This window comes from Diceros bicornis, chromosome 31 (genome assembly GCF_020826845.1).
Source record: "Diceros bicornis minor isolate mBicDic1 chromosome 31, mDicBic1.mat.cur, whole genome shotgun sequence".
Taxonomy (NCBI): domain Eukaryota; kingdom Metazoa; phylum Chordata; class Mammalia; order Perissodactyla; family Rhinocerotidae; genus Diceros; species Diceros bicornis.
The window spans coordinates 9419260-9446798 of NC_080770.1; the positions used below are offsets into that span (position 1 = coordinate 9419260).

At 45.8% G+C, this 27539-nt stretch overlaps 1 protein-coding gene across 1 annotated transcript; it reads right to left on the reverse strand.

Moving 5' to 3' along the window:
- Positions 1-1977: 1977 nt before the first annotated feature.
- On the reverse strand, positions 1978-19675 carry LGALS12 (galectin 12). Its single transcript, XM_058526608.1, has 9 exons — positions 19269-19675; positions 17819-17907; positions 17475-17688; positions 16518-16637; positions 15903-15941; positions 15256-15282; positions 14584-14672; positions 4897-5047; positions 1978-4377 (listed from the first exon to the last, which is right to left on the reverse strand). Exons 1-9 carry the CDS (start codon positions 19335-19337, stop codon positions 4231-4233), a joined length of 945 nt encoding a protein of 314 aa, XP_058382591.1. The 5' UTR covers positions 19338-19675; the 3' UTR covers positions 1978-4230.
- Between the last annotated feature and the right edge of the window lie 7864 nt (positions 19676-27539).

Consider the following 27539-nt stretch of genomic DNA (forward strand, 5'->3'; position numbering starts at 1 on the left):
GATCCTGGGAGAGTGACAGCAGGGCCTGGCCTCCCTCCCTGGTTTCCCATGAGATGAAGCTGCAGCATAGCCCCTTCCCCAAAAGAAACCACTCCCTTGGGGGGGCGGGGACTCCAGTTCATGTACATCTGGTGGTTCTATCACAGGCAGTCCAAACGCCATACCTGGAGAACTGGCGGAAACTTTTTGGAGTGGCTATGAGCACAGGGCCATCTACGAGGGAGACAAGAGTGTGGTTTATCTGGTCCCTCCAAACAGGTAAGGATTTTCAGTTTACCATATCAGCCCTTGATTTTAGAAGCATGAACGTGTGCACACAGAATTGTAATACTGTGGTTTCCTAAGAAAACTTTGGATTCTTTGGAAATAAATGACTCTGGACCTTTAATCTCTGTAGGATGGAATTTGTTCTACATCAATTGTGTTGCATTTTTTGGTAAACCCTCTCGCATGTCCCAAACAGAACTTGTTTGCAAAAGGTCCACAGGTCAACCTGGCTCCATGGGGAGAGTGGCCCTTCAGAGTTTGTGAGTCCTGGTTCCAAATCCTGGCTCCAAAACATCTCAGCAGAGACCTGGGTGTGCTACTCAATCTCCCTGAGGCCCAAAAGATGGTTTCATAAAGGGAGGATGTTAACACTTACCCCTTAGGGGTGGGGAAGGGATGAAATGAGATAACATGTCAAACACCAGCATGGGGCCTGGCACAAAGGAGGTAGTTAAGAAAAGCTGTCTCCTTCTGAATAATCAAATGAAGAGCAGGATCCATTGAATCACTGAATCCTACACATAGTGAGACAGAAAGAGAACGTGTGGTGGTGGAGCACCCTGAAAGGTGAGCATGGAGCTCCCTGTCCGGCTCCTTCCCCTCCTCTTTCTGCACTGCACCCTCATACCCTCCAGAGTTGAGAGTCTGTCTGTGATTCACAGGTAAGTTCTTCACGTCCTTAAGCAACAGGGTCAACAACTCCTGGACTATGTAGAATACAGACCCCGGCCCACGGATATGATCATCAGTTCTGCAAAGGCGAAAGCTGCTGAACGGATGGAGTACACCCTGTCTGGAAAGCAAGGTGAGCACTCCATCACTGATCTGCGATAGGTCCCCACAGGTGAGACACCTTTGGCATGATGCCTCATTTTCTAGGGTTCTGCTCGTGCTGGGGGTGAGGGGCGTTGGCAACATCAGTGGGGCCAACACGTTATTTGTCACAATATGAGTGAGAGCCACCATTTATTGAGTTCCAACTTGGTATGAGACGTTTTAAGTAATTTGGACTCATAAATTCTCACAGCCATCCTGCTAGGTTGATGTCGTTTCATACTTTTCCATATGAGCACCCTGAATTCGCCCAAACCCATGAAATCTAAGCTTATTGAGGCATCAGGATTTGAACACTGGGACATGTTTTCCTCCCGGTACAGCACTGTTTCCTTTGGGAACTGTGTTCACGAGGATGGTCAGTGGAGAGCCCAGAGGGCACACACTGACTAAGACAGAAGAGCTGGTTCTCACTCTGGTGCCCATGGACCAGCTGTGTGACTCCTGACAAGCTATTAGCCAGTCTGCCCTTCTTTATCTTTCTATCCCATCTACATCCCAGGGTTCTCACAAGAATGAAGTGTATGGGAAAGTGCCGGAAAACTGAGAGTGCTGCTCAAATGTGAGCCACTGTTATGAATGGTGTGTCATCCCCACAGCCCTGTGGGGGGATCAGAGAATGACTTATCATCTCTGTTCTACCGTGGAGGGAACTGAGGCTCAGACGTCACAAGAGGCACATTCTCCACTCTCCCTCCAGCCCTTGGTATGCACAAGGTGAGAGGATACAACGTCAGCACAAATAAAGCAGTCATATTTCTATATAACTGCAATAAACAATTCCAAACTGAAGTTAAAAAATACCATAATAACCCAAAACTATCAGATACTTAGTTATAAATCTAACAACACATGTACAGGGTCTGTATACAAAAACTAGAAGATGTTGATGAAATAAATAAGAGATACAAGTAAATGGAAAGACATATTGTGCTAATGGATTGAAAGATTCAACATAAAAAGAGGTCAATTCTACCCAAGTTGTTCTTTAAATTTAATGCAATTCCAGTCAAAATCCTGCAGGATATTTCATAGGTATGGACAAGCTGACTCTACAATGTATATGAAAAGGCAAAGAAACATGAATAACTAAAATAATTTGGAAAAGAAGAATAAGGTTGAAGGGATTACATTACCCAATATCAAGATTTACTATAAAGATACAGAAGTCAAGTCAGTGTGGTATTGGCAAAGAGATGGATACACAGATTAACAGAACAGAATAGAGAGTCCAGAAATATGGCTGCACGAATATGGCCAATTGATTTTTGACAAAGTTGCAAAAGTACTTCAATGAAGAAAGACAGATAGTCTTTTCAAAAATGTTATTGGAAGAATTGGACATCCATATACAAAAACAAAAAACAAATAAAACAAAAAAACTTCAACCTAAACTGCACATCATAATTAACAATTAGCACAAAATGGATCATAGATCTAAATGTGAACTATAAAGTATAAAAAAATTAGAAGAAAACAAAGGATAAAATCTTCATTAGGCAAAGAAGTCTTAATATGACACCAAATGTACAATCCATAAAAGAAAAAAAATCGATGAATTGGACTTCATCAAAAGTTAAAATTTTTTCTCTCTGAAAGAATCTGATTAGAGAAAGAAAAGACATGCTTAGACTGAGAGAAATTATTTACAAATTACATATTTGATAAATGACTTTTATCCAGCATATATAAAGAACTCTTAAAAACCAATGATAAGAAAACAACTCAATTAAGAAAGGGAGAAAAATCTGAACAAGTGCTGCACCAGAGAAAATACATGAATGGCAGATTAGCACATGAAAAGATGCTCAGCATTGTTAGCCATTAGGGAAATATAAATAAAAACCACAATGAGACACCCCTACACACCAATGAGATGGACAAAATAACAAACACTGACAATAACAAGTACTGATGAGGATGCAGAACAACTGGAAATCACATACATTGTTGGTGGGGATGCAAAATGGTTCAGCCACTCTGAAACAATTCCGGGATTGGTTTGGCAGTTTCTCATAAAGTTAAACATGCATTTACCATCTAATCAATCAATCCTACTCATAGGTACTAACCCTAGAGAAGTGAAAAGTTATGTTCACACAAAGACTTGTACGCAAAGGTTTATCATAGCTCTATTCATAATTGACGAAAACTGAAAACTAATTCAATGTTCTCCAGTGGGTCAACAGATAAACAAATTGCGGTACAATGGAATACCACTCAGTAATAAACAGGAATGGGTCACTGATACATACAGCAACTTAGATTAATGTCTAATGGAATTTATAACTTCCAAATCAGTATAAGAAAAAAAAAGGGAGGATGATAAAGAAGACTTTGTCAATCCAACAGCAAGCAAGAAAGTTGAAAATATAAGGAAAAGTAGCATGGTAAAGAGAAAACACAAAACAGGATGGTGTAAATAAAACCAAACATGCCAGAAATCACGGTAATAGAACCGTGGCTGGGCACACGGCCCTCCCGCCAGAGATCATGTCCAGCCTCCCTTGCTGACAGCGTGGCCCTGTGACTGAGTGCTTGCCCATGAGATGTGAGTGTGAACAGTGTGTTCCAATCCCAGGCTGGGGCTTGTGAAACCAGGTGCCTTGTCCACATTCTCTCTTTGCTTTCTTAGTGGCTGAAACCTAGCCATGGTGGCGACTGAGTTTCAGCCACACAGATGATGCTGATGCCCTGGGAGTGGTGGGACGATGACTAGGATGATCCTGAAGGTCCTCGGGGAGCAGAGCCACCTCGCTGACCTGGACCATTTTCTCCTGACCTCGAGAAATAAATGCCTCAATTCTTTAAGCCACTGTATTTTTGAGTGTCTTTGTTAGGCTACAACACCTGCCTCCTGGTCTAGGTCCTGAAGGAAGATGAGCCAGATCCCAGGCTCCTGGTGGAGGGAGGTGCAGAGTTTGAAGATCCTTCACACTCTGGTGCCTTCCCTCTGCAGTGGGGCCCAAAGCCCCTGCAGACACAGGCTCATGGCCCAAGAAGTGAGCCAGGCCTGACACAGTGGTGACAAGTGGACAGTCTAAGGAGAGGAGGAGAGCGAGGCCATACTGTGGGGTCTCAGGCATAGGCTGGCCCTCCTCTTCTCTGGCCGAGATCCTGGATCCCTCCTCAGTGGTGGACACAGTAGAGCTGGACACTACCACTGATCCGGAGCTCCCTCAGCCGCTCCAGGGCCTCCTGGTCCAGGCTAGTGGCTCCCAGGCCCTGCCCATTGAGTGCCAGCTTCAGCCCTCCCACCTGGCACAGGAGCAGCACCTGGAAAAGAAGGGATGAGGTGCTGCAGCCTTCCAGATAGACCCTCCACCACCTGCCTGATGCCCCACCCAGTGAGCCTCTCCTCCCCTCAGAGGACACAAACACTAGAGGAACGTGGTGGAAAAGAACAGGACTAGGGGCCCTGCTTGTCACCAGCCCACTCTGACCTTCCACAAGGATCTTCCCAGCCCTAGGCCTCAGTTTCACCAACTCTAACAGGGGTTGCTTCCCCTGGAGGAGTGGTTCTCAGCCCTGGCTGCACATTGGAGAGTCATTAGGGTTTTTTTTTTTTTAATAATGCTGTTGCCAGGGCCCGCCCGATTAATTAAATCTAGGTTTCTGGTTGTGGGATCCTTGGTGCCAATGTGGAGGGTTGAGAGCCATGGCATGGGTGTTCTCTACCCCAGCAGGCTCTGGCTCCCCCAAACCCCCAGTGACTCCCAGTCTCCAGGATGGGAATGCAGCTCTATGCTCCACGCCTGAGGGACAGAGGGACGAGGCAACTTGTCTTTGACCAACCTCGAAGAATCGCTGGGGGTAGAAGAGGAAGGGGGCTGAGATTAGCTTCTTCCGTCCCCAGGACGAGACCCAGGCCAGAGTTCTGTCTGCGAAGGAAGCCCTGAGTGTCACTGGAACATGGGCAGCCTCATCTCTCAGGCTCAGTGTGAAGCTGCAGAAAGGTAGAGAAGGGTCTCAGCTTCCGTAACCTCCAGGCTATGGCTCCCTGACTCCTCTGGGCTGTGGCTGCTGGGCCCTGAGGGGAGGATGGAGATGGGAAAGCAGCTGGAAGATTTGGCAGATTCTCCCCAAAAAACAAGCCCTTGGACATCTACCAGCTCAGAGGGGTGGAAACCCCCGATGGGGTTTTAGGCACACCTGAGATGACCTGAGATTGAATCTCTACATTGCCACCTGTGGGCTGGAGGACCACGGGGGAGCAAATTACCTTGCCTGAGCCTCAGCTTCCCCTCGTCAAAATGGGGATAATTATGATAATAGTAGTAGCTAACATTTGTTAAGTGCTAACTGTGTGCCACGTATTATCTTAAGGGTTTTGCTAATAGCATAGGGATTAGAGTGAGGCTGCCTGGGTTCAACCTTGCTCTGCTACTTTCTAGACCTGTGACCTACTGTCTCTGTGCCTCGGTTTCCTCATCTGTAATGTGGGGATAACAACAGTGCTGTGCCTATCTTGTGGGTTATTGTCAGAATTAAATGTGTCAACATGAGTAAAGGGCTTAGAATAGCACCTGGTATATAATACTCACTCAAATCACACTTATTTTAAAAAATATATTATCATATAATATGCTACTGTGGAAACTAGTGAAAGAAATCTTAACTAAATAAGCCTTGGGAAGGCCTGTAGGCAGAGCTGCCACACCCTATCACACATCATCAATTACACCAAACAGGAAGAGAGGGAGACTTCCATCTTGGACAGAAGTAAAACTACTTTACGGCTGAAGGAAGACTTCTCTCCCAGCCTGGCAACAGCCCAGCCAGTGAGAAACGTGCAGCTCAGCCAATTAGAAGCTATTTCTGCCCTGAACTGTTATTTTCCCCCAATGGAGTTTGGTTTAGAACAGCCCCTCCCTACTCCCCCCTTTTCTCTGTAAAAGCAGCTCCCCTCCTTTGTTTGCTGGATTTGCCTATGGTTTGCCATAGCATGCACGTCATGGATTACAATTCTTTTGGTTATTCCCAAATAAACTCATTTTGAGGTAAAATAACAGGCAAACTTGCTTCTTAAGTTCACACTACCTACCTCATTGGGTCATTCAGAGGAACAAAGGAGATAACGTATGTGATCTTGCAAGTACCTGGCACAGAGTAGGTGTTTTACTATGCTAGTGTTTGTTTTTCTGGAATCCTCACAGAAATCCTGTGTCATGAGGTTTTCAGCTCACTTAACTGATGAGGACAAGAAGTTAAACGATTTGCTCCATAACTAGTAATAGCTGTGGGGATTCGGGCTGGGATGTGAACCAGAATTCAGGACTCCAGGTTTGGGTGGGGTCTTTCTGCTGCCTGGCACCTGCCTCTCAAATAGGGCAGCCAGATTCTGTTTCATGTCTTGGGAGCTTCTGACGTCATCTTCTTTGAAACAACAGCCCCGAAGCTGTTGTTGACTGACTCCTCGGCAGGAAGTGGTTGAGAGTTGAGAGGAGACACAGGATGCAGATGGTGGGGCAAAGTGCAGAAAGGGCCTGACCTGGGCGGGCCTCTCAGGGACTCCTGGTGGATCTGTCCCAGGAGGACACTCCGTACATTTCCAGCTTTGGGAAGGAGATGGCAAGAGCTCAACACTGGGAAGAAGCTTGGAAGGCAGGGACCCAGGAAAGCGGACTTATAGAGCTTCCAGCCCCAAACCCCTTCCCCTCCCCTGGAAAGGCTTTGTCTTCCCATTGGCCTGAGAACTCTTGGAGGCCTCAGAATCCCCCCCACCTCAGCCCCATCTGCACAGAGCTCAGCTGGGAAATGGACTCCCTCCAGTTGCCCAGTGAAGTTCTTCGAGGCTGCAGCCATATCCCCATATCCTCACTACTTGGGGGGAGAGGATAGAGAGAGAAGGACAAATTTTTAATGCAAATGAACCCCATGCTCTCCAACTCTCACTCCTTCTGTCCTACTCAAGCCACTCTTGCTCTCAGAAACAACAGTAATCACAGCAGCAGCAGCATTTATGTCAGGCTTGCTAAGTGCCAGGCACTGTGCGAAGTCTTAATGCTGGTGGCCCATGGCTGAATGTGCCTGTAGAAAGGTTCTGGCTGGTCCTTCATATTCCCCAACTTTAAGTCACACCATATTAAAAAATTGAGAGAGTTTATATAAAAGATTGCCTCCAGCTTCTCTTTTAAATCAATAATAAGATCTGGCATTCGTGGGTCTATGGAAATATTCTTTCCATCTCACCACCTTCACAACCTGGTGCTTCACTATTTATGTGACCTTTCAGGCCTCTGAGGGCATGTGAATTCATGGCTCTCAAGAAAGAGCAGTTAAATTACTTGCTGTGAGTGGCAGGTGGCACCTGTGACCTGAGGTTTCAGGAATCACAGCAGAACCTGAGAGCCAGCCCCCAGTGGTTGCAACCCCTGACACTGGCTCTATCAGCAGTCAGGACTGCATACAAGAACCTGGGCCCCCAACAGGAAGTGTGACACCGTTGAACCCAGGGTCCTTGGCAGGTGTGCTGCCAACACCCCCAGATAACCCAGGAGCAGCAGTGCAGGTGGTTCACAGGGCAGCAGCACCTGTGGAGAGCAAGTAGGGGAACACAAGATGCAGGTGAGCCCGGAAGCAGTGGAAGTGCTCACAGCCTGGTGGCCCCAGTGGCAACACCTGCGATGGCAGCAACATCATAAACAGCAAGGCACCAGCAACCTCAGAGGCACAAGCACACAAGGAGGGCATTGAGAACACCTCTGGCAGAGGCAGTGGATGGTGAAAAGTGCAGGTTCTCAAATACAACCAGAAGCAGCTCAGAAGCAAAGTAACCAAAGCCTTACCCAAATAAGAAAGGTGGTTATTACCACAAATATGCTGGTGCAGAATGATTTCATCAAACACCATGAAGAACTAGAGTAACATGGCAGAACAGGAGAATGGCAGCTTTTCAGAAACCAAACTTGAAGTCACAGATTACAATCTGAATGACAGAGAGTTCAAAATAGCTGTCACAAGGAAACTCAACGAGTTACAAGGAAACTCAGAAAGAGTTCAATGAGCTCAGGAATAAAATTAATGAATGGAAGGAATACTTTACCAAAGAAAATGAAGCTGTAAAAACAAAACAAAACAAAAACAAAAACAAAAACAGAAATTCTAGGGGTGAAGAACACAATTAATGAGATAAAAAATAATGTAGAAAGCAGAAAAAATAGAGCAGACCTTGTGGAGGAGAGAATCAGCAAACTCGAAGATAGAAATCTAGAAATGATTCGAGTGGAGGAGGAGAGAGAATTAAGATTTTAAAAAGTGAAGAAATTCTTCAAGAAATATCTGACTCAATTAGGAAGGTAACATAAGGATTATAGGCATCCCAGAGGGAGAACAGGGGGAGAAAGGAGTAGAGAGCTTATTCAAAGAAATAATAGTTGAGAACTTCCCAAACTTGGGGAATGTAACTGGACACATAACTACATAAAGCTAATAGAATTCATAATTTACTCAGTGTTATAAAGACCTTCTCCAAGGCATATAATACTAAAACTGTCTAAAGTCAATGACAAAGAAAAAATATTAAGGTCCACAAGACAGAAGAAAATAACCTACATAGGAACCCCCATCATGCTTTCAGTTGCTTTCTCAGCAAAAAACTTACAGGCTATAAGAGAGTGGAATGATATATTAAAAATACTGAAAGAAAATACTATCCTCAAAGAATACTCTATCCAGAAAAAATATTCTTCAGATAGGACAGAAAAATAAAAGTTTCCCAGACAAACAAAAGCTGAGGGAGTTGGTCACTAGATCTTACAAGAAATTATGGAGGGAGCCCTCCGACCTGAAACAAAAAGGCAAAGGTTTACAAAGCTTTGAGCAAGGAGATAAATAGACAGACAAAATCAGTAAATTGCAGCTCTATATAAGAATAGGTGAGGAAACACTTAATTATAATATAAAGGATAAACGGAAAGAAAGCACCAAAAATAGCTGTAAACACTTCAGTTTGTCACAAACTCACAAAACAAAAAAGAATAATTTGTGACAAAAAGAACATACAAGGGGAAGAGGAAAAGAATGGAAGCTGCATAGGCTAATGATGATAAGAGGCTATCAGAAAAAGGACTATCTCATCTATGTGATCTTTTTTAACTCTCATTGTAATCACAAAATGAAAAATCAGAGCAGAGTCAAAAAATCATAAATAAACAGAAAACTGAGAAAACCATAAGAGAAAACCACCAAATTAAAATGGCAGACAGAAATACAAGGGAAAAGAAACAACGGAAATATAGAACAACCAGAAAACAAAAGATAAAGTGGCAGTATTAAGCCTTAATATATCAATAATCACTCTAAATGTAAGTGAATTGAATTTACCAACCAAAAGGCACAGAGTGGCTGGATGGATTAAACAACAACATCCAACAATATGCTGCCTCCAGGAAACACATGTCAGCTCTAAAGACAAATATAGGCTCAGAGTGAAGGGATGGAAGATGATACTCCAGGCAAATGGCAAGCAAAATAATGTGGGTGTAGCCATACTTATATCAGACAAAGCAGACTTCAAGTTAAAAAATATAAGGAGAGACAAAGATGGCTGTTATATAATGGTAAAGGGGACATTCCACCAAGAAGACATGACACTTATAAATATATACGTACCTAACACAGGAGCACCAAAGTATATAAAGCAACTACTAACAGACCTAAGGGGTGAAATTGACAGAAGCTCAATAAGGGGACTGTAACACCCTACTTACGTCAATGGATAGATCATCCAGACAGAAGGTCAACAAGGAAATAGTAGCCTTACATGAAACACTAGAGCAGGTGGACTTCATAGATATATATACAACACTCAATCCAAAAACAGCAGAACACACATTCTTCTCAACTGCACATGGAACATTCTCAAAGATAGACCATATGCTGTCACAAAAAGAAGCTTCAATAAATTTAAGAAGATTGAAATCATAGCAAGCATCTTTTTTGACCATAATGCTATGAAACTAGAAATCAACTACAAGAAAAAAGCTGGGAAAGTCACAAATATGTGGAGATTAGACAACATGCTACTGAACAACAATTGTATCAATGAAGAAATCAAAGGATAAATAAGAAAATACCTAGAAATAAATGAAAATGAAAACACAACATACCAAAATGTATGGGATGCAGCAAAAGTGGTATTAAGGGGGAAATTTATAGCAATATAGGCCTACCTCAAGAAACAAGAAAAATCTCAAATAAACAAGCTTAACCTATACCCTAAAGAACTAGAAAAAAAGAACAAAGCCTGAAGTCAGTAAAAGGAAGCAAATAATAAATATCAGAGCATAAATAAATGAAATGGAGACTCAAAAAACAATAGAAAGGATCAATGAAACTAACAGCTGGTTCTTTGAGAAGGTAAACAAAACTGACAAACCCTCAACCAGAGTCATGATGAAAAAAGGAGATAAGACTCAAATAAATATAATCAGAAATAAAAAGAGAAATTTCTCTGGACACCACAGAAATAAAAAGGATTATAAGAGAATACTATGAAAAGCTATACACCAACAAACTGGATAACTTAGAAGAAATGGATAAATTCTTAGAATCATACAACCTACCAAAATTGAATCAAGAAGACTAGAGAATCTGAATAGAGCAATCACAAGCAAAGAGATTGAAACAGTAATCAAAAACCTCAAAAAACAACAGTCCAGGACCAGAGGGCTTCTCTGGAAAATTTTACCAAACATTCAAAGAAGACTTCCTATCCTTCTCAAACTATTCCAAAAAATTGAAGAGGACAGTATGCTTTTACAATGCCAACATTACCTGATACCAAAACCAGACAAGGACAACACAAAAAAGGAAAATTACAGGCCAATATTGCTGATGAACATACATGCAAAAATCCTCAACAAAATACTAGCAAATCAAATACAACAATACATTAAAGGATAGTGGGAGTTATTTCAGGGATGCAGGAATGGTTCAATATCCACAAATTAATCAATGTGATACACTGCATTAAAAACATGAGGAATAAAAATCACATGATCCTCTCAATAGATGCAGAGAAAGCATTTGACAAGATACAACATCCATTTATGATAAAAACTCTCAATAAAATCGGTATAGAAGGAAAGTACTTCAACATAATAAAGGCCATATATGACAAACCCACAGCAAACATCATACTCAATGGAGAAAAACTGAAAATCATTCCTCTGAGAACAGGAAGAAGACAAGGATGTCCAATCTTGCAACTCTTATTCAACACAGTACTAGAGGTTTTAGCCAGAGCAATTAGGCAAGAAAAAGAAATAAAATTGATCCAAATTGGAAAGGAAGAAGTGAAACTGTCCCTATTTGCAGATGAAATATTCATATATATAGAAAGCCCTATAGACCCACCAAAAAACCATTAGAAATAATCAACAAATACAGTAAAGTTGCAGGAGAAAAAATCAACATACAAAAATCAGTTGCATCTCTATACTCATTTAAAATTGCCATAAAAAGAATAAAATATCTAGGAATAAATTTAACCAAGAAGGTGAAAGACCTATACATTGAAAACTGTAAGACATTATTGAAAGAAATCAAAGAAGACATAAAAAAATGGAAAGATATTCCATGCTCATGGATTGGAAGAATAAACATAGTAAAAATATCCCTATTACCTAAGCAATCTACAGATTCAATGCAATCCCAATCAGAATGACAATGACATTCTTCATGAAAATAGAACAAAGAATCCTAAAATTAATATGGAACAACAAAACACCCCAAATAGCGAAAACAATCCTGAGAAAAAAGAACAAAGTTGGAGGTATCACATTCCTTGAAGTCAAAATATGCTACAAAGCTATAGTAATCAAAACAGCATGGTACTGGCAGAAAAACAGACACACAGATCAATGGAACAGAACTAAGAGCCCAGAAATAAACCCACACATCTATGGACAGCTAACCTTTGACAAAGGAGCCAAGAACATACAATGGAGAAAGGACTATCTCCTCAATAAATGGTGTTGGGAAAACTGGACAGCCACATGCAAAAGAATGAAAGTAGACCATTCTCTTACACCATAGACAAAAATTAACTCAAAATGGATCATAGACTTGAATGTAAGACCCGACACCATAAAACTCTTAGAAGAAAATATGTCAAACACTCTTTGACATCAGTCTTAGCAGAATCTTTTTGAATACTATGTCTATTCAGGCAAGGAAACAAAAGAAAAAATAAACAAATGGGACTACATTAGACAAAAAAGCTTCTGTTGAGCAAAGAAAACTATAAAGAAGACAAAAAGACAACCCACCAACTGGAAGAAAATATTTGCAAATCATATATCTGACAAAGGATCAATTGCTAAAATATATAAATAATTCATACAACTCAACAACAACAAAGTGAACAACTTGATCAGAAAATGGGCAGAGGACACAAACAGACATTTTTCCAAAGAAGATATACAGATGGCTAACAGGTGCATGAAAGACACTCAACATCACTAATTGCTAGGAAAATGCAAATCAAAACTACAATGAGATATCACTTCACACCCATCACAATGGCTATAATTAACAAGACAATAAATCACAGGTGTTGGAGAGGATGTGGAGAAAAGGGAACCCTCACACACTACTGGCGGGAATGCAAAGTGGTGCAGCCACTGTGGAAAACAGTATGGAGATTTCCCAAAAAATTAACAATAGAAATACCATATGATCCAGATATTCCACTACTGGGTATTTATCCAAAGAATATGAAATCACGATTCAAAACGATTTATGCATCCCTATGTTCATTGCAGCATTATTCACAACAGCCAGGATGTGGAAGCAACCCAAGTGCCCCTCAACAGATGAATGGACAAAGAAGAAGTGGTATATATATACAATGGAATACTACTCAGCCATAAAAAAAGACAGAATTGTGCCATTTGCGACAACATAGATGGACCTTGAGATTATGTTAAATGAAATAAGTTAGACACAGAAAGACAAATACCATATGATTTCACTCATATTTCACTCAATTTCACTCCATACAAACACATAGATAAGGAGAACAGATTAGTGGTTACCAGAGGAAAAGGAGGTAGGGGGAGGGCAAAAGGGGTACATAGGTACAGTGACACATAAAAACTAGACTATCGGTGGTGAACACAATGCAGTCTGTACAGAAACTGAAATATAATAATGTACACTGTAAATTTCACAATGTTAAAAGCCAATATGATCTCAATAAAATAAAAAAAAAAGTTACCTGCTGTGTCACTAATAATAACCATGTGACTTGCAGCTAAGACAGGAACCTAGTCAGGCGTCTCCAAGTTCTGGGAGGGGGAGGTGTTTTCTATCACTGGGAACTTTTTCATTTTCCCTATAAAGTTGGGATTATCTTTCTCCTTTTTTTCCAGTGGGGAACCTCAGGACTCCAGACTCAGAGAGGTATAGGGACGTGCCTGCGACACAGTTTATCAGAGGCAAAATCAGGAATCCACCCCAGTGTGCCTGGCTTTGGAGGTCATGCTGTCCTAGGTTGGACAGCAGCCTGCCGAGTTCACAGGCCTGATCAGGAGCAATGTGGGGCCAGGGTTTAGTGAGGGCAGTGACTTCAAACACAAAAACAAAACAAAAGAGGATTGGGGGGTAGTGCACAGGGTGCCACCTCCCGCCCGCCCCTCCCCAGCCCCTCCACTGAGAGAATTTGGTACCACCACGTTTGTGGAGCACTTGCTGTGCGCCTGACACAATTCTAAGCCTTTACACCACCTCTGAGGCTGGCACTATTGTCATCCCTCTTACAGACAGGGAAACTGAGGCACAGAAAGGAAAGTAACTGCCGTGAAGGTGCTCGGGTAGTTAAGTGTCCTCAGCAGAAGTCAGACCCAGGCAATCTGGCCCAGAAATCCAATGCATTTCCAGAGGGAAGGAAAGAACCAAGGAGGGAAGGAAGGAAAGAAAGAAAGAGTGAAAGACAAAAAGAAAGAAAAAAAAAAGAAAAAAGAAAAAGATCCTCCTCTAATTGGCTTGGCGCTCCCAGGCTTGGGAAAGGGAGCGGGAGCGCCCCCTGGTGGAGATGTTGGTTATTGCGTCCCTTCGAATCTCCGCTTCCCGGCACCAGCCCTCTCTCTGGGGCCCCCTGGCTGTGTTTCCTCAACCAGACATTGTGTCACGGATGCAGGTCGCATCCTCTCACTGGGTCTCAGCCTGTGCCTGCAAAGGGCCTTTCCTGAGGCCCCAGCGGGGACCTGCGACCAGAGGCTGGCTGGCCTGACCAGATGCACAGGCAGGGAAGACACTCCCACAAATGGGGCTGCTGGGGTCAGGGAGGCAGCCTGAGCCCTGATCCCAATCCCAGTCTGACTGTCAGGGGCTCTGTGACCCTGGGTACCTTACCTCTATTCTGTCCTCATCTATAGGATGGGGATTAAGTGGTGGTGTTGGAGATAAGGAGGAAATGCTTACAAGACTGGCGCCCGGCACAGGGAGGCTTCCCCCTCCCTCCACCTGCATACTTACTCCTTTGGCTCTGGCAAGACCAGCCCCCGCACTATGATGACCTGTCCGGGCCAGAGACCCCGGGGAAGGGCACGCGAGCAGGGCACCTCCTGAAGGAACAGGGAGATGACTGAGAAGGCACTCACAGAGGGGCTGGGGGCTGGGGGGGCTCCCATCCCCGGGAGTGGCTTCCAGGGCTGCCCTTGGGGGCCGGGAGCCCTGGAGCAGGTGAGTCTCTGCCTCTAGGCCTGCAGCCAGGAGGAGACTCTGCTCTGCTCATTTATTAAACACCTACTGCAGGCCAGGCCTCCTGTACTCCGCTCTCCCTGGCCTCTCTAGGCTGAGCTCCGGGCCCCTCCGTGCTGTGAGCACCACGTATGGCCCCCATCGCTGCAGCCCAATGGAAATGTACTGGCTGGTTCATTGGTCTGCCTCCCCACCAGCCTGTGAGCAACTGGAGGGCTGGGACTGGCTCAGCCCTCTATCCTAGAGCCCAGCCCTGGGCCTGGCACGGTATCAGTTAATTGTGTGCAGAATAAATGGACAAAAGGTACAATGAAGCTGCCAGCCCACCCGCAGCCTGCAGTTTTGTACAAAGGTAGGAAGAACCCTGAGGGCATTTCCACCAGGTGGTGGTGCCCTCCCACCCCGGGGAGCAGGGGAGGGACTACACCTCCCAGCGAGGTCACTCACCAGCTGGGGGCTCTTCAGCAGGAAAGGCTGCCAAGGAAAGAAAGAGGAGACATGGAGGCCACGTGGTGATTGCTCAGTGAGGGAACCTCTTGTTATTATTATTGAAAATTGGGGGTATTTGGTGTTTTTCTCTCTCAAACACAATGCAAGTGAGTCACTGGAGCCCCAGTGGGGTCCTCTTGAATTCAGAGGGACACCGGCTCTGGAATAATGGAGAAGACCTGGATGGAGGGTCTGTGTGGCCTTGGAGAAGTACATGGGCCTCATCTCCCCTTCTGCCCTGCAGGCCGACCCCAGCTACCTCGAAGGGTTGCTCTGGGAATTGAAAGCTCCAATCTAAAGGGATCTTCTGATAGGAATACCGGGGTCCTGCCCATTTCTGACAGCCAGCCCACCCCCATCCATCTTCCCAAGCTGGGCTGGGAAAGGCAAATCCAGGCTCTGCAGGGACTGAGGAGGAGCAGATTGTATCCATGGCAATGGCTTGTATCCCTGGCAACTGCACAGGCAGGGAAGGGGCAGCTGGCCCTTTGCCATGTGAGCAGAAGCCCAGGGAGGGGCAGGTCGTGCTGGGGAGGAGGGAGAACCAGCGGCTCAGCTAGTGTGGCTGGGACCACAAGGGCCAACCTTGCTCCCAAGAGACTCACGTGTCCAACTGGATACTCGCTGCCACCCTCCACAAATGGCTGTTCAGAAAGAGAAAAAGCAGCAGTCTGGATTCAGGCCACTGCAAGCCCCAAATGCTGTTTTTTGGCCCCTGCCTGCCCTGCCTATGCTTGGGAGGGGGGCAGAGGCTGACTTAGGCCTTGCTAGCTCCCTCATTCTCCCCATAGGGCTCATCAGTGGTTCTCACACCTGGCATTTTGAACATGCTGATTCGTAGACCCCACCCAGACTTACTGGTCCTAGAAATCTGCATTTTTAATAAGCTCCTCAGGAGGGAGTGATATAGCCAGCTGCTAAGTTTGGGCCCTACCCCTCCAAGTCTCCAAGACTTTCACCTCCTGGCCATTGCTCCTCCGCGTTAACCAGACCCCACACCCAGTACAGACTTCTGCCCGAGGCTCTGGGGTCCCCCTTCTGTGGTCACTTTCACTTCCTCTCACCCCACTCATATCTGACACCTTGATGGATCTCCTCCACCTTGGCTACAATTGGTGTGACATGGGTTGTCTGGGGCAGGAGGGGGTTCTGGGCCTGTCTAGGCATCGGGGGAAGTCAGGGGCCGCTGCCACCCAGGCCTTAGCTCCAAGGGAACTTACGTTGATGTTCAGGAATCCAAGGGCATTCACCAAGATGTCCCCAAATATGCCCAGGGTGTCTACCCGAGACAGCGGGAGCCGGTAGCGGTAGTGGAGAAAGTGCTGCCCATTTACGCTCACCTAGAGACAGACAGAGGCTGGCTCACTGAGTTCTTACTAACGTGCCAGGTGTCAGTGAGCACTCTCACCTGGAATTTTCCTCATTTAACTTCACATCACCTCCATGAGGCAGGTACTTTTACAGACGAGGTGCTCCGGGCTTGGGGAGCTTAAGTGACCTTCCCAAGGTTGCAGAGCTGGCAGATGGCAGAGCTGGCCTTGGAACCAAGACACCTCTCAATGCCCCTCTCTGGCCCTGACACAGCACTTCCCCACGCTGCCCCTCACTTCCCCTCACAGCAGACCTACCAGCAGCATCCTCATCCCCAGGGGAGGAAACAGAGGCTCAGGAGGTCCTGCCCTCCACTGCTGGCTCCCTACCAACTCCTGTCACCCCTGGAGAAGTCTGAAGATCCCACCATCTTTCTGGCAGGAGATCACGTTGGTGGTGACAGCCTTGAGGTCAAGTTCTTTCTCCCTGCCCCTGTCCCCTCAGCTGTGAGATGGGGAGATTGAAAGTACCTTCCTCATGGGTTGTTGTGGGGATTCAATGAGCTGATATTTAAGGGCTTAGAACAGTGCACGGCACATGGCAGGGGCTCTCCAAGTGCTTGCTGTGACCATGGCAGTGGTGCCTTCTCCAGGGCCGGGCACCATAGAGCCTTCCTGCTGCCATGCGCACCAGGCCATGTGGGCCCAGGGCAGCTTTGAACCAGGCTTGGCAGCTCCTTGGTCCTTTCGGTACTCAATCCCTCCTCCCGGCACCCCTTAACACAGTGACATGGGGAATTCAGCTGAAGGAAGGAGGAGTGGAAGGACACAAGCTCTAGACACTCGATGCCCATCCCTTCCACTCACCTTCATCTCCTCATTTCCAAAGAGAAAGAGGATGAGGAAGCTGTCACCTCTCTCCAGGGCCAGGCGGGGCCACCGGGCCTCTGCTTGCCAGCGCCCATGGTGCAGGGTGTTGCAGATCACGTGGGGGTTGGTGGTGTGGAAGCGAGGGTTGAAGTGGATGGCGATATCCGGCCGGGGATGCAGGCTGCAGCCGCACTGGAAGTCCACCTGGAACCTGGGGAGTGGTGGGGCTCTCAAAGGACCCTTGTGGTCAGAGACCCCCAGAGACCCCGAAGGGAGAGAGGAAGCCCCAGCTCGATGCCTCTGGGGCTGAGCTCCAGCACCCCGCAGAGCACTCCCCTTACTTGCGTGCATCGCGAGTGACTACTCCCTGTAGCATGACCATCTTGCCTGCACGCAGGCCACCAAAAATTGTCGTGACATAAGGAACCACCTGAACAAGGAGAGAAACCCATCATACAGGGTTGGAGAAAGGGCCTAGGGACCCCTGTGACAGGGGGCTGGGGAGGGAAGAGGAAAAAGAAAATTCAACTCTCTCATCCCAAACAGAAAATGCCCTTAGAGGAAAAATTAGTTTTCTCTGAAATGTTCTCTTCCATGTACTCCCCTTTCCTGGACCTTCACACGTCAACACATTGCACCGGAGAAGCCAAGTTCAGCTTTACTACCCCCTTGGAGCACCAGCCCAGCCCCTCTCCCCAGTTCCTAGGACACAGTAGTGTCCCCAGTGAGGCTTGCTGTCCACTGGATGGCACCATGGCCTCTAGAAGCCTGGTATTGAGGCTTCCTGAGGACCGTTTATTCTCTGGAGCCCGGGACTGGGAGTCAGAAGGATGGACCAGTTGGGACCTGAGAGCTGACCGTGATGTGGACGCCTGGAGAGATAACTAAGGATAGAAGCTGCCTGGCACTCCTGAAACACAACACACACTTTTACAACTCCCTACCTTTTCAGGGCTGTTTCCTCTGCTCTCCCTGCTCTCTGTGATATTGGACTTGACTTTCAAGCATCCTAACATCTTCTCTGACACCTTCTCCCAGCATCGTCCACTTTGGTGCCTGAATTATTCCTTCCTTCCCCTGTGTCCCCAGAACACTTCACTCCATGGCTTGGCCTTTGACTGGCTGTTTACTCTGGGAGGCACAAGCCCCTCAAAGCTGAAGCCCTGTCTTTCCCTTCTGTGCTCAGCGCCCCGCCTGGCACAGCGTGGGCTCAATAGGTCTTTACAGAACGAATGTGAACATGCAGCAGGTAACACCCGGCAGGATCACAAGACTGCCCTTCATGAGGTGTTCTCCAACCATCAGTAGCCTTCAGAAGCCCAAACCATCTACAAAGAGCCGAGACCCAACAGCGGGCCATCCAGGTGGGAGCTCACAGCCTGCAAAGCAAGAAACAGTTGTAACCTGGGCAGTGCTTCCCCCATTATTCAGGCACCAGGGGAGATGGGGAGCTCCTGGGCTGTGAGAGAGCCCACAGCTTAGCAGGGCTCAGCAGTTCAGTCCCTCCCACTTCCCAGGCTCCAGGCCTGGCCTGTAATTAACTGAGCCCATGTAGTGCTCCTGGGAGGAGAGGGCCGAGGAGAGAGAGAGTGAAAATCAGTGCTCATTAGTGGGAATTCGCTGGTCAGCCACTTTGCTAAGCTCAGAGGGCCTTCCAGAGCCCATGGGCAGGTGCAGGGGGAAGCAGGGCCCAAGACTGAAGCCCTCTCCACCCACCACCTGGGAGTCTGGGCCCAGCTGGAAGGGAGGAGCCTGAGACCCAGGAGGTTCCAGATCCCAGGGAATGCTCACCGGGTGGAAGACTGGCGGCTGCAGGATGAAGGCTGCAGGGAGCGGGTCCAGTTTTTCTCCAGATGACATGAGGGGTGGGGCGCCTCCTATTCAGGCTGCTGATCCTGATTCCAGGAGCCCCCACTGGATCAACTCACCTTTCCCAGCCAGGACCCTAAGTGCCTGGGGCAGCTCTCTGCAGGGTCAGGCAGGTCTGGGAGGGCAGTGGTCCACCCCTAGTGCCACACCCCAGCTCCAGCCCCAACAGCTGAAATGGGGCTGTCAGCAGAAATCCACGTCCAGGGGCAGGAAGCCCACACTAACTAGCCAGCTAACTAACTAGCCCCTCTGGGGCTGAAGCACGTGGCTGCTGCAGAGGAAGGCCAGAAGGCTTTGCGGCCAGGGAGGGTTTGTGGTTTTGGGGAGGCCTTCTGAGCCCTCCCAGGTCACAGGCAGGTGTGGTGGTACTTGTGGGCAGGTTCCTGGAGAAGCCCCACCCCCGGCTTCCTGGACGGCATTGAGTGGCTTCCCCTTTTGCCCCCTCCCCTCCCACACCTCCTCCCCTCCTCTTTCCCTCCTCACTCCTGCTCTATTCCCCTCCCTCCCCTCCCCCTCTCCTTTCCCTCTCCTCTTCCCTTGCCTTCTCCCCTCCCTTCCCCTGCCCTTCTCCCCACAAAAAGTTTTCCTCTCTTTCTCTCATTTCCCTGCCCTTTCCCCACTCTTCCCCCTTTGGCAAGTTTGATAGTCCCCTGTGGCTCCATTTCAGCATCAGCTGGCAATGCCAGGGCCCAGCTGGGGTCACAAGAAAGTGGGGCTGGGGGGGAGGTGAGAAAAGGTCATGGAGTGAGGAGAGCCCCTTTAGGCTGAGAGAAGGCGGCACGTGCAGTGGGATCACACAGCTGCAACCAAGGAGACCTTGGTTCTTGCTCAGCCTCTGCTCTAACATGCTGTGTGCCTTGGGACAAGTCGCCTGCCGTCTTTGGGACTCCCTTTGATCGTCTTTGTATAGAGAGGGTGACTACAGCAGCGTATCTCCAAGGGAGGTCTGTGCCTGGGGGTGGGCCCAGATAGCTGCGTTTTCATCAAGCTCCCCCATGATCCTTTGGACTAGAGTCATTGCAGTTCTGGTTTAAATTCCAAAAGGCTTTCCCTTTAAAAAGCAGCACAACTTCTCACCTTTATCCTGGGTTGGGAGGCCCCGGGATCTGACCACAGTGTCTGACTTGGCAACAGGGAATTCCTGGCAGGACAAGGCTGGGCAAAGTCTCCATTGCAGGGTTGCCGAGGGAAGAGTATGCCGCTGCTCTGAGGGAGGGGTGAGTGTAAGGCGGGCCTCGGGAAAGGCATCTTAGGTGCTTCTCAAGGGCAGCAGCAGCATTGCCTGGGAGCTTGTTAGGAATGCGAACTGTTGCCCCCCCAGACCTACTGAAGAGGGATCTCTGGGTGCAGGGCCCAGGGATCTGCATTTTAGTGCACCCTCCAGGTGATTCTGATGCTTGTTACTGTTTGAGAAGCACCGACTTAGGTGCTCACTGGCAGGGCTTGGGGTATGGAGGCAAGGAATTTGTTCAGATCTTGCTGAGTAGGTGGAGCTGGGCTGCTGAAGGTGCATTGTGTGGGGGAAATTCCATCAGAGGTGTGTTGAGGAAGACTAATCTATATACACAGCAGGAAGGAGAAACCAAATGTGGAGAAGCCAGTAGGGCAGCAACATGGAGCCCCACCCCTGGGGGTCAGATCTGGGTCCTGGTCTCAGCCTCACAGCACCAATCTTAAGTGAAATGCACCATCTCCCTCTGCCCATCGGAGCCTCAGTTCCTGGTCTATGCATTGAGGAAAGAGAATGTATTAGTTTGCTAGGGACACCTAGCAAAGTATCATAGTCTGGGTGGCTTAAACAACAGAAATTTAATTTCTCACGGTTCTGGAGGCTAGAAGCCCAAGATCAAGGTGTCAACAGGCTTGTTTTTTTCCGAGGCCTCTCTCCTTGGCTTGCAGATGGCCGCCCCTGGGTCTGTGCGTTTGTGTCCTAAATTCTTATAAGAAGACCAGTCATATTGGATTAGGGCCCACCCGTGTGACCTCATTTTACCTGAATTATCCTTTTAAAGGCCTTATTTCCAGATGCAGTCTCATTCTAGTTACTGGCGTTAGGACTTCAACATGCATTTTGGGGGGTGAGGTTGGGGAACACAACTCTGCCTGTACCGGAAGATTAGCTGTTAACTGTTTTCTTTCTGAAACCTCAAGGCTATTGCAACTGTTCAGGTGTGGGGAGCTGATGAGGGCCTGCAGTGGGGGAGGCAGCAGAAGGGGGAAGATAGCCCATTTCATTACTCTTTTCAGGTGACCCCAGTTTTTGACAGCTGGGAGGGACCTGATTGGGCTTAAAGCACCTCAAGAACTTGTTGAATATTAGAGGTTCCAGGATAAGAGAGGGTCTTAGTGTCTGTTGGTCTGTCCGGGGTCGGGAACGGCAAGATCCCCCTGCCTCAGGCCCCCACTCCCATCCCAGCTCACTACACCCTGTACTTCCCCCTCAGAGCGCTTATCCTAACTGGTCATTATCTGCTGAAGACTTTTTTAATGCTTGTCTCCCATTTCCCTACTCCCCACCTGTAAGTTCCACAAGGGCAGATTTATTCTTATATGCTGAGTACCAAGCAAATGCCAGACACAGAGCAAGTGCTCCAGATATACTTAAAGAATGAATTATTGGATCAAGTCGTGGTTTATGGCTCCTGTCTGGTCTCTGCCTCCTTCTCTGTCTCTCTCCCAGCAGATGTGGAACTGTGGCCCAAGCACAAACTGGTCACATACTCTTCCCCTGGCCTCAGATTGTAACTGAGATAATTTTACCTATATCGATCAATTACCAGTTAATAGCTTGGGAAATATATCTGTGGTCAGGGATCTCAAGGTGCTCTGTTCTTCTCCATATTTTGATCCAGCAGCCTCTTTCACAATCCCTGATCCTGAACGGGTGTAACTCTCTGGGCCTAGGGAGGGACTAATGCATGTATTAACCTACTTTGGTCTACATCTCTACCCCTTTCTTCTATCTGATTCTATTCCAGGTCACTGGAAACTCTCATGGATCCTCTTTCTCGAGGGGCCAGTTTTGCGTCATCCTGGAACAGAGGGTGGGATAATTAGGAGAAATACTAGGCAAGAAGAGTTGACAGAACCTGACGGCTGGCTGGATAAGGGAGACTAGGAAAAGAGGCCAAAAAAAGTGACTCCAGCATCTTGAACCAAACGATTGGGAAGATTTTGGAGGCATTAACAAAAAACAGGGCAGCTGCGTGTATAATCCTGAAGGAAGCAAGCTGGCTAATTCCTGTGGAGACCACTGTGGAGGAGGCGGGATGCAGGAACCAGTCTGGATGGAGCCTGGACACAGGGAATGTTCAATGGGTGTGGAAAGAATGAAGGTGGCATTGCCTGAAAGTGTGTTAATATACTCTTGAGAAAACGGGTTCAATTTCTGCAGGTGCTATTCTGCCCGGTAAGTGCGTTTTAGTGGCTGCAGCCAGTTTTCATACCCGGGTGCTGTGACGATTAAAGAGAGCAGCCATCCGTCTTGCTCTCAAGGAGCTTCCAGTCTAAATGCAGAGAGACAGCATACACTTCGAGCGGAGAACCAACAGGACAAAGCCAGCTCCTTTTTATTTATCTTTTTTCCCCAAAGAGATAGAACCATTTGGACAGAAATATTGTAAAACTGGTGAAAAAAACCCAAGAATCATCCATAACCTCAGAAGGTAGAACACAACTCTTCTCATGACTTTGATGTATGTCCTACCAAACTTCTTCTCATACCCGTGGATCATAGGTTTATAAGGAATCTCAACTCAAAACCTGAAGCAGCTTGAATGTTTCCCAACCACTGCTCTTGACTGTATCTGTTGACTCTCTCTTCCCTGAGAGGTCGCAGACTCCATCATTTTTCAGGCAGCTCCTATCACTTTCCAAGCACTTGGTTACTGAAACTCAATCCAGTTTAGCACTGGTCGTCAATGGTTGTTGACGTCATAAAGAGAAAGAGAAGCAGACACATTTACTTCCTGATGGAAGAAGACATCGCTACTAATGAAATCCTCTTGAAGAAAAAGTCATCGAATCTGAATTTGATTGACTCTCTAGACTTAACTACCAGTTTATAGGAATACAGAGCACAAATGAGCACATTGAAGAACAGCAGCAAAACTCAGACCCTGGGAGACTTTACAGGACAAATGACCCAGTATCTTCAATTAAAAAATTCAAGAAAAAAAAAAAAGGTGGAGGAGAAACCTATAGATCAGAGATTCACAAACTTTTTCTGTAAAGGACCAGATGGTAAATATTTTAGGCTTTGGAGGTCATGAAGTCTTAGATGCCACAGCAACTAGTCAACCCTGCCCTTGTGCTCTGAAAGTCGCCTTAGACAATATGTAAATGAAGGATGTGGTTATGTTCAAATAAAACTTCATGAAACTGAAAGTTGAATTTCATATAATTTCCCCATCACGCAAATATTATTCTTTTATTTTTAAAACCATCGAACAATGTATAAACCCAATCCTAGCTCTTGGGCCACATAAAAACAGACAGTGGGTGGTAGTTCGTGGGATGTAGTTTGCTGCCTCCTGCTTTAATTAAAAGAAATTAAGAACCACATCACCAATCGTAACTTATGGACTCTATTTGGATTTTGGTTCAAACAAAAAAACAGTTAAAAAAAAGTATAAGGAATCAGAGACATGAACGTTGATTCACTATTTGACGACATTATAAACTGCTAAAATATTTTTAAATGTGTTAACAGTATTGAAGTCATCTTTATTTTTAAAATATTCTTTATCTTTTAGAGATACATACTAAAATATTTACAGATGAAATGATGTGTCATCTGGCATGTGCTTCAAAATAATCCAGGTGTAGAGGAAGGGAGTGGGGGATATAGATGATGCCAGATTGCTCATATACTGACAACTAGAGAAGCTCAGTTAAAGGTAAATGGGGATCCATTTTTGTGTGAGAATTTGCATAATAATAAGTAAAACAAAACAAAACAACCAAACAACCCCAAACCCAAAGCCACAACTCAATCAGTGTACGGCTTTTTTTGGTGTGTGTGTGTGAGGAAGATTAGCCCTGAGCTAACATCTGTTGCCAATCCTCCTCTTTTTGCTGAGGAAGATTGGCCCTGGGCTAACAACTGTGCCCATCTTCCTCTACTTTATATGTGGGACTCTGCCACAGCATGGTTTGATGAGTGGTGCATAGGTCCATGTCTGGGATCTGAATCTGTGAACCCTGGGCAGCTAAAGTGGAGCACGTGAACTTAACCACTATACCACTGGACCGGCCCCCAGGATACAGCTTTTCATCTCATCTCCTATTTGCCTGGGGGGAGATGCATGGCTTAATGAGCTGGAAGTGAGTGAGCCCAATTTGCTCCTTTGGGCACCCTCCCACCACAGTGCCCAGGAGTGGAAGAGGAGGCGGGAACTACTGCAGTTGGGGGCAGGGAGGAGGAAGAGGATTGACAGACACTAGACAAGCCATGGGGCAGTCAGGGACTCCCTCTGGCTCTGTGCAGTTCTAACCCTAGTGCTGGGGGCCTCTGTGTATGTGGTCTTGGTAGGGAGAGTGTGCAGGCAAAGTTCTTTTACTCCAACACACTTGGCCACTGAGGACCCCCTGAGAGGCATTGGGTCTCCCTTTGGGTCTTGCACAAGTAGGAGTCCTTCTTTGCCCAGCCCTCCAGCCCAGCCTGGACGCCTGAACATCTCTTCCTCCTCCTCCTCCTCCTCTCCTTTACCTGATACCACTGGAAACTCTGAGGTCCTCATCTGGGCACATGAGAGCCAGGAGGTAATCACCAGCAGATCTTCACTGTAGGAGCTTCAAAGGGCTATACTTTAGGAAGAAGAAAGATGACCTCAGAGGGAAGGTTAGTGCTGCAAGACGGAATGATGAGCAAAGAGAGTGGCAACATACAGGCCAATCTAAATTAATGTCTGTATATTACAAAAATGATGATAATAACAATAATGTGAATTCAGGGTTAAAAAAAAAAGGGCAGAACTAAAATAGCATGGGAGGGGAAGATTGGAGTGAAAGTGTTCTAAGGTCCTTGCATTGTTTCATAGGGGTGTTTAGGATCTGACTTTTAGACTTCCAGCACGCATGGTAAAATTTTGAGGGTGATAAATACGAGAATAGAGTGTAAACTTCAAACAAATAGAGGGAAAAATGTAACATACCTCAGATCAGACCTTTATGAAGAATATAAAACTTCATTGAAAGACATTAAAGAAGACCTAACAAACAGACAGAGATAATGTGTAATGGATTGGAAGACTCAATTTTGCAAAGATGTCAACATTGCTGAGTTGATTTTTGGATTCAATGCAATTTCAATCAAGATGCCAATAGAGTATTTTGAGCAACTTGACAAGCTAATTCTGAAATATAAATGGAAGGACAAAGCTCAAGAGTAGTCAAACTCCTGAGGAAGAGTAAGGAGGGGGGAATCTCAAGATATCCATATGAAAAGACTTATCATAAAGCTATAGTAATTAAGATCATGTGACAGTAGCACAAAGAGATACATTTACCAGTGGAATAGAACAGAGCCAATGATATTCCTGCTCATTCGTGAAAGCCTGACAAGTGACAGAGGAGGCCTTGCTCATCACTGGGGGAAAGAGAAACTATCAATAAGTGATGCTGAGATAAATAATTATTCACACGGGAGAAAATGAAATTGGATCTCTGCCTGACACATACACAAAAATCAATCCCAGATAGATCAAACGAAAAAGACACAATTTAAAAACTCTTACAAGAAAATATAGGAGAATATTTTTCACACTTCAGGGCAAGAAAGAACTTCATGAAAAGATACAGAGAACTAACCACAAAAAAAATGACTGAAATTCTACTTCATTAAAGTTAATAACTCTCTTCAACAAAAGGCATCATGCAGAAAGTGAAAAGACAAGCCATGAATGGGAAGAAAATACGTGTAAACAAATATAGCTGACTAAAGATGAGTACCAAGAATATATAAACAGCTCCCACAAATCACTAAGAAGACAACTCCAAAGAAAAATGGGCAAAAGACACGAAAAGGCACTTTTTTTTTGTGAGGAAGACCAGCCCTGAACCCGGGGAACCCAGGGCCGCTGTAGCCCACCGCATGCACTTAACTGCTTGCACCACGGGGACCAGCTGGAGAAGGCACTTTTTAAAAGAGGAAATGGCTAATAAATATATACAAAGTTCTCAACCTTATTAGTGACCAGTGAAATGCAAATTAAAACTTCAGTGAAATACTATTTTACATCCACGCACACAGAAAAATTAAGTATGACACAGCTAAGTGTTGGTGAAGATGTAAATCAACAAGAATTCTTACCCATTGCGGGTAGAAGCGAAATTGGTACCAGCAATTGGGAAAACATTTTAGTGTTCTATAGTTAAGCTGAACTTTTGCATACCTTCCTAGGTATTAAATCCTATAGAATCTCTTGCATGCATACACTAGGACACAATTGGGTTCTTTTCAATAGTTTCTAATTCCAAATTAGAAAAAACCAAGTGGTTTTATCACCCGATCAGTAAATAAATAGTATATTCACATAAGGGAATATTTTACAGCAGGGAAAACGAATTACAGATCTATACAGCAATATGTATGCAGTACAGAAACAATTTTGAAAGAAGCAAGTTGCAGAAGATCACATACGGCATGATACCGTTTTTATAAAGCTTCAAATAAGTAACACGAAACTATATATTAGGGATACAAAGACGTGATTTTAAAAAACTTTTAAAAAGCAAGGACATGATAGAAACAAAACTCAGGAGAGAGGTACCTCTGGCAGAGAGGCAGGGAGATGGGAAAAGAGAACACACAGGTGTGATGAGCATCTGTGCTAGGTATGTTCTTGTTCTTAAGTAGGATGGTGTATTCATGGGAGGTAATTTTATTATCATGTGTCATAACTACATGTATCCCACGTATTCTTTTGTATATATTACATATTATATGTAGATGCATATTACATATAATTAATTGTATAATATATATTTTAAATAAAAACTGAATCCTTCAAGATTTTAACTCCCGAACGTGCCTCCCAAGGCCTTCAACCGCTCTCTCTATATGTCGCTCCTCCGTCTACTTCATGACATTCAGCTTTTCCAGCCACATCAGGTGCCGCCTCTGAGCCTTTGCACATGCTGTTCCGTCTTACCTTCCATCCCACGAATAATCTACGCCGCCTTTCCCTGCCT

Excerpts from the sequence above, each read along its gene's own strand:
- LGALS12 (XM_058526608.1), bottom strand. The coding sequence starts at position 19,337 with ATGTCATCTGGAGAAAAACTGGACCCGCTCCCTGCAGCCTTCATCCTG. Across the intron at positions 17,908-19,268 it reads AGCCGCCAGTCTTCCACCCG|GTGGTTCCTTATGTCACGAC; the intron begins GTGAGCATTCCC and ends CTCCTTGTTCAG. Across the intron at positions 16,638-17,474 it reads TTGGAAATGAGGAGATGAAG|GTGAGCGTAAATGGGCAGCA; the intron begins GTGAGTGGAAGG and ends GTCTGTCTCTAG.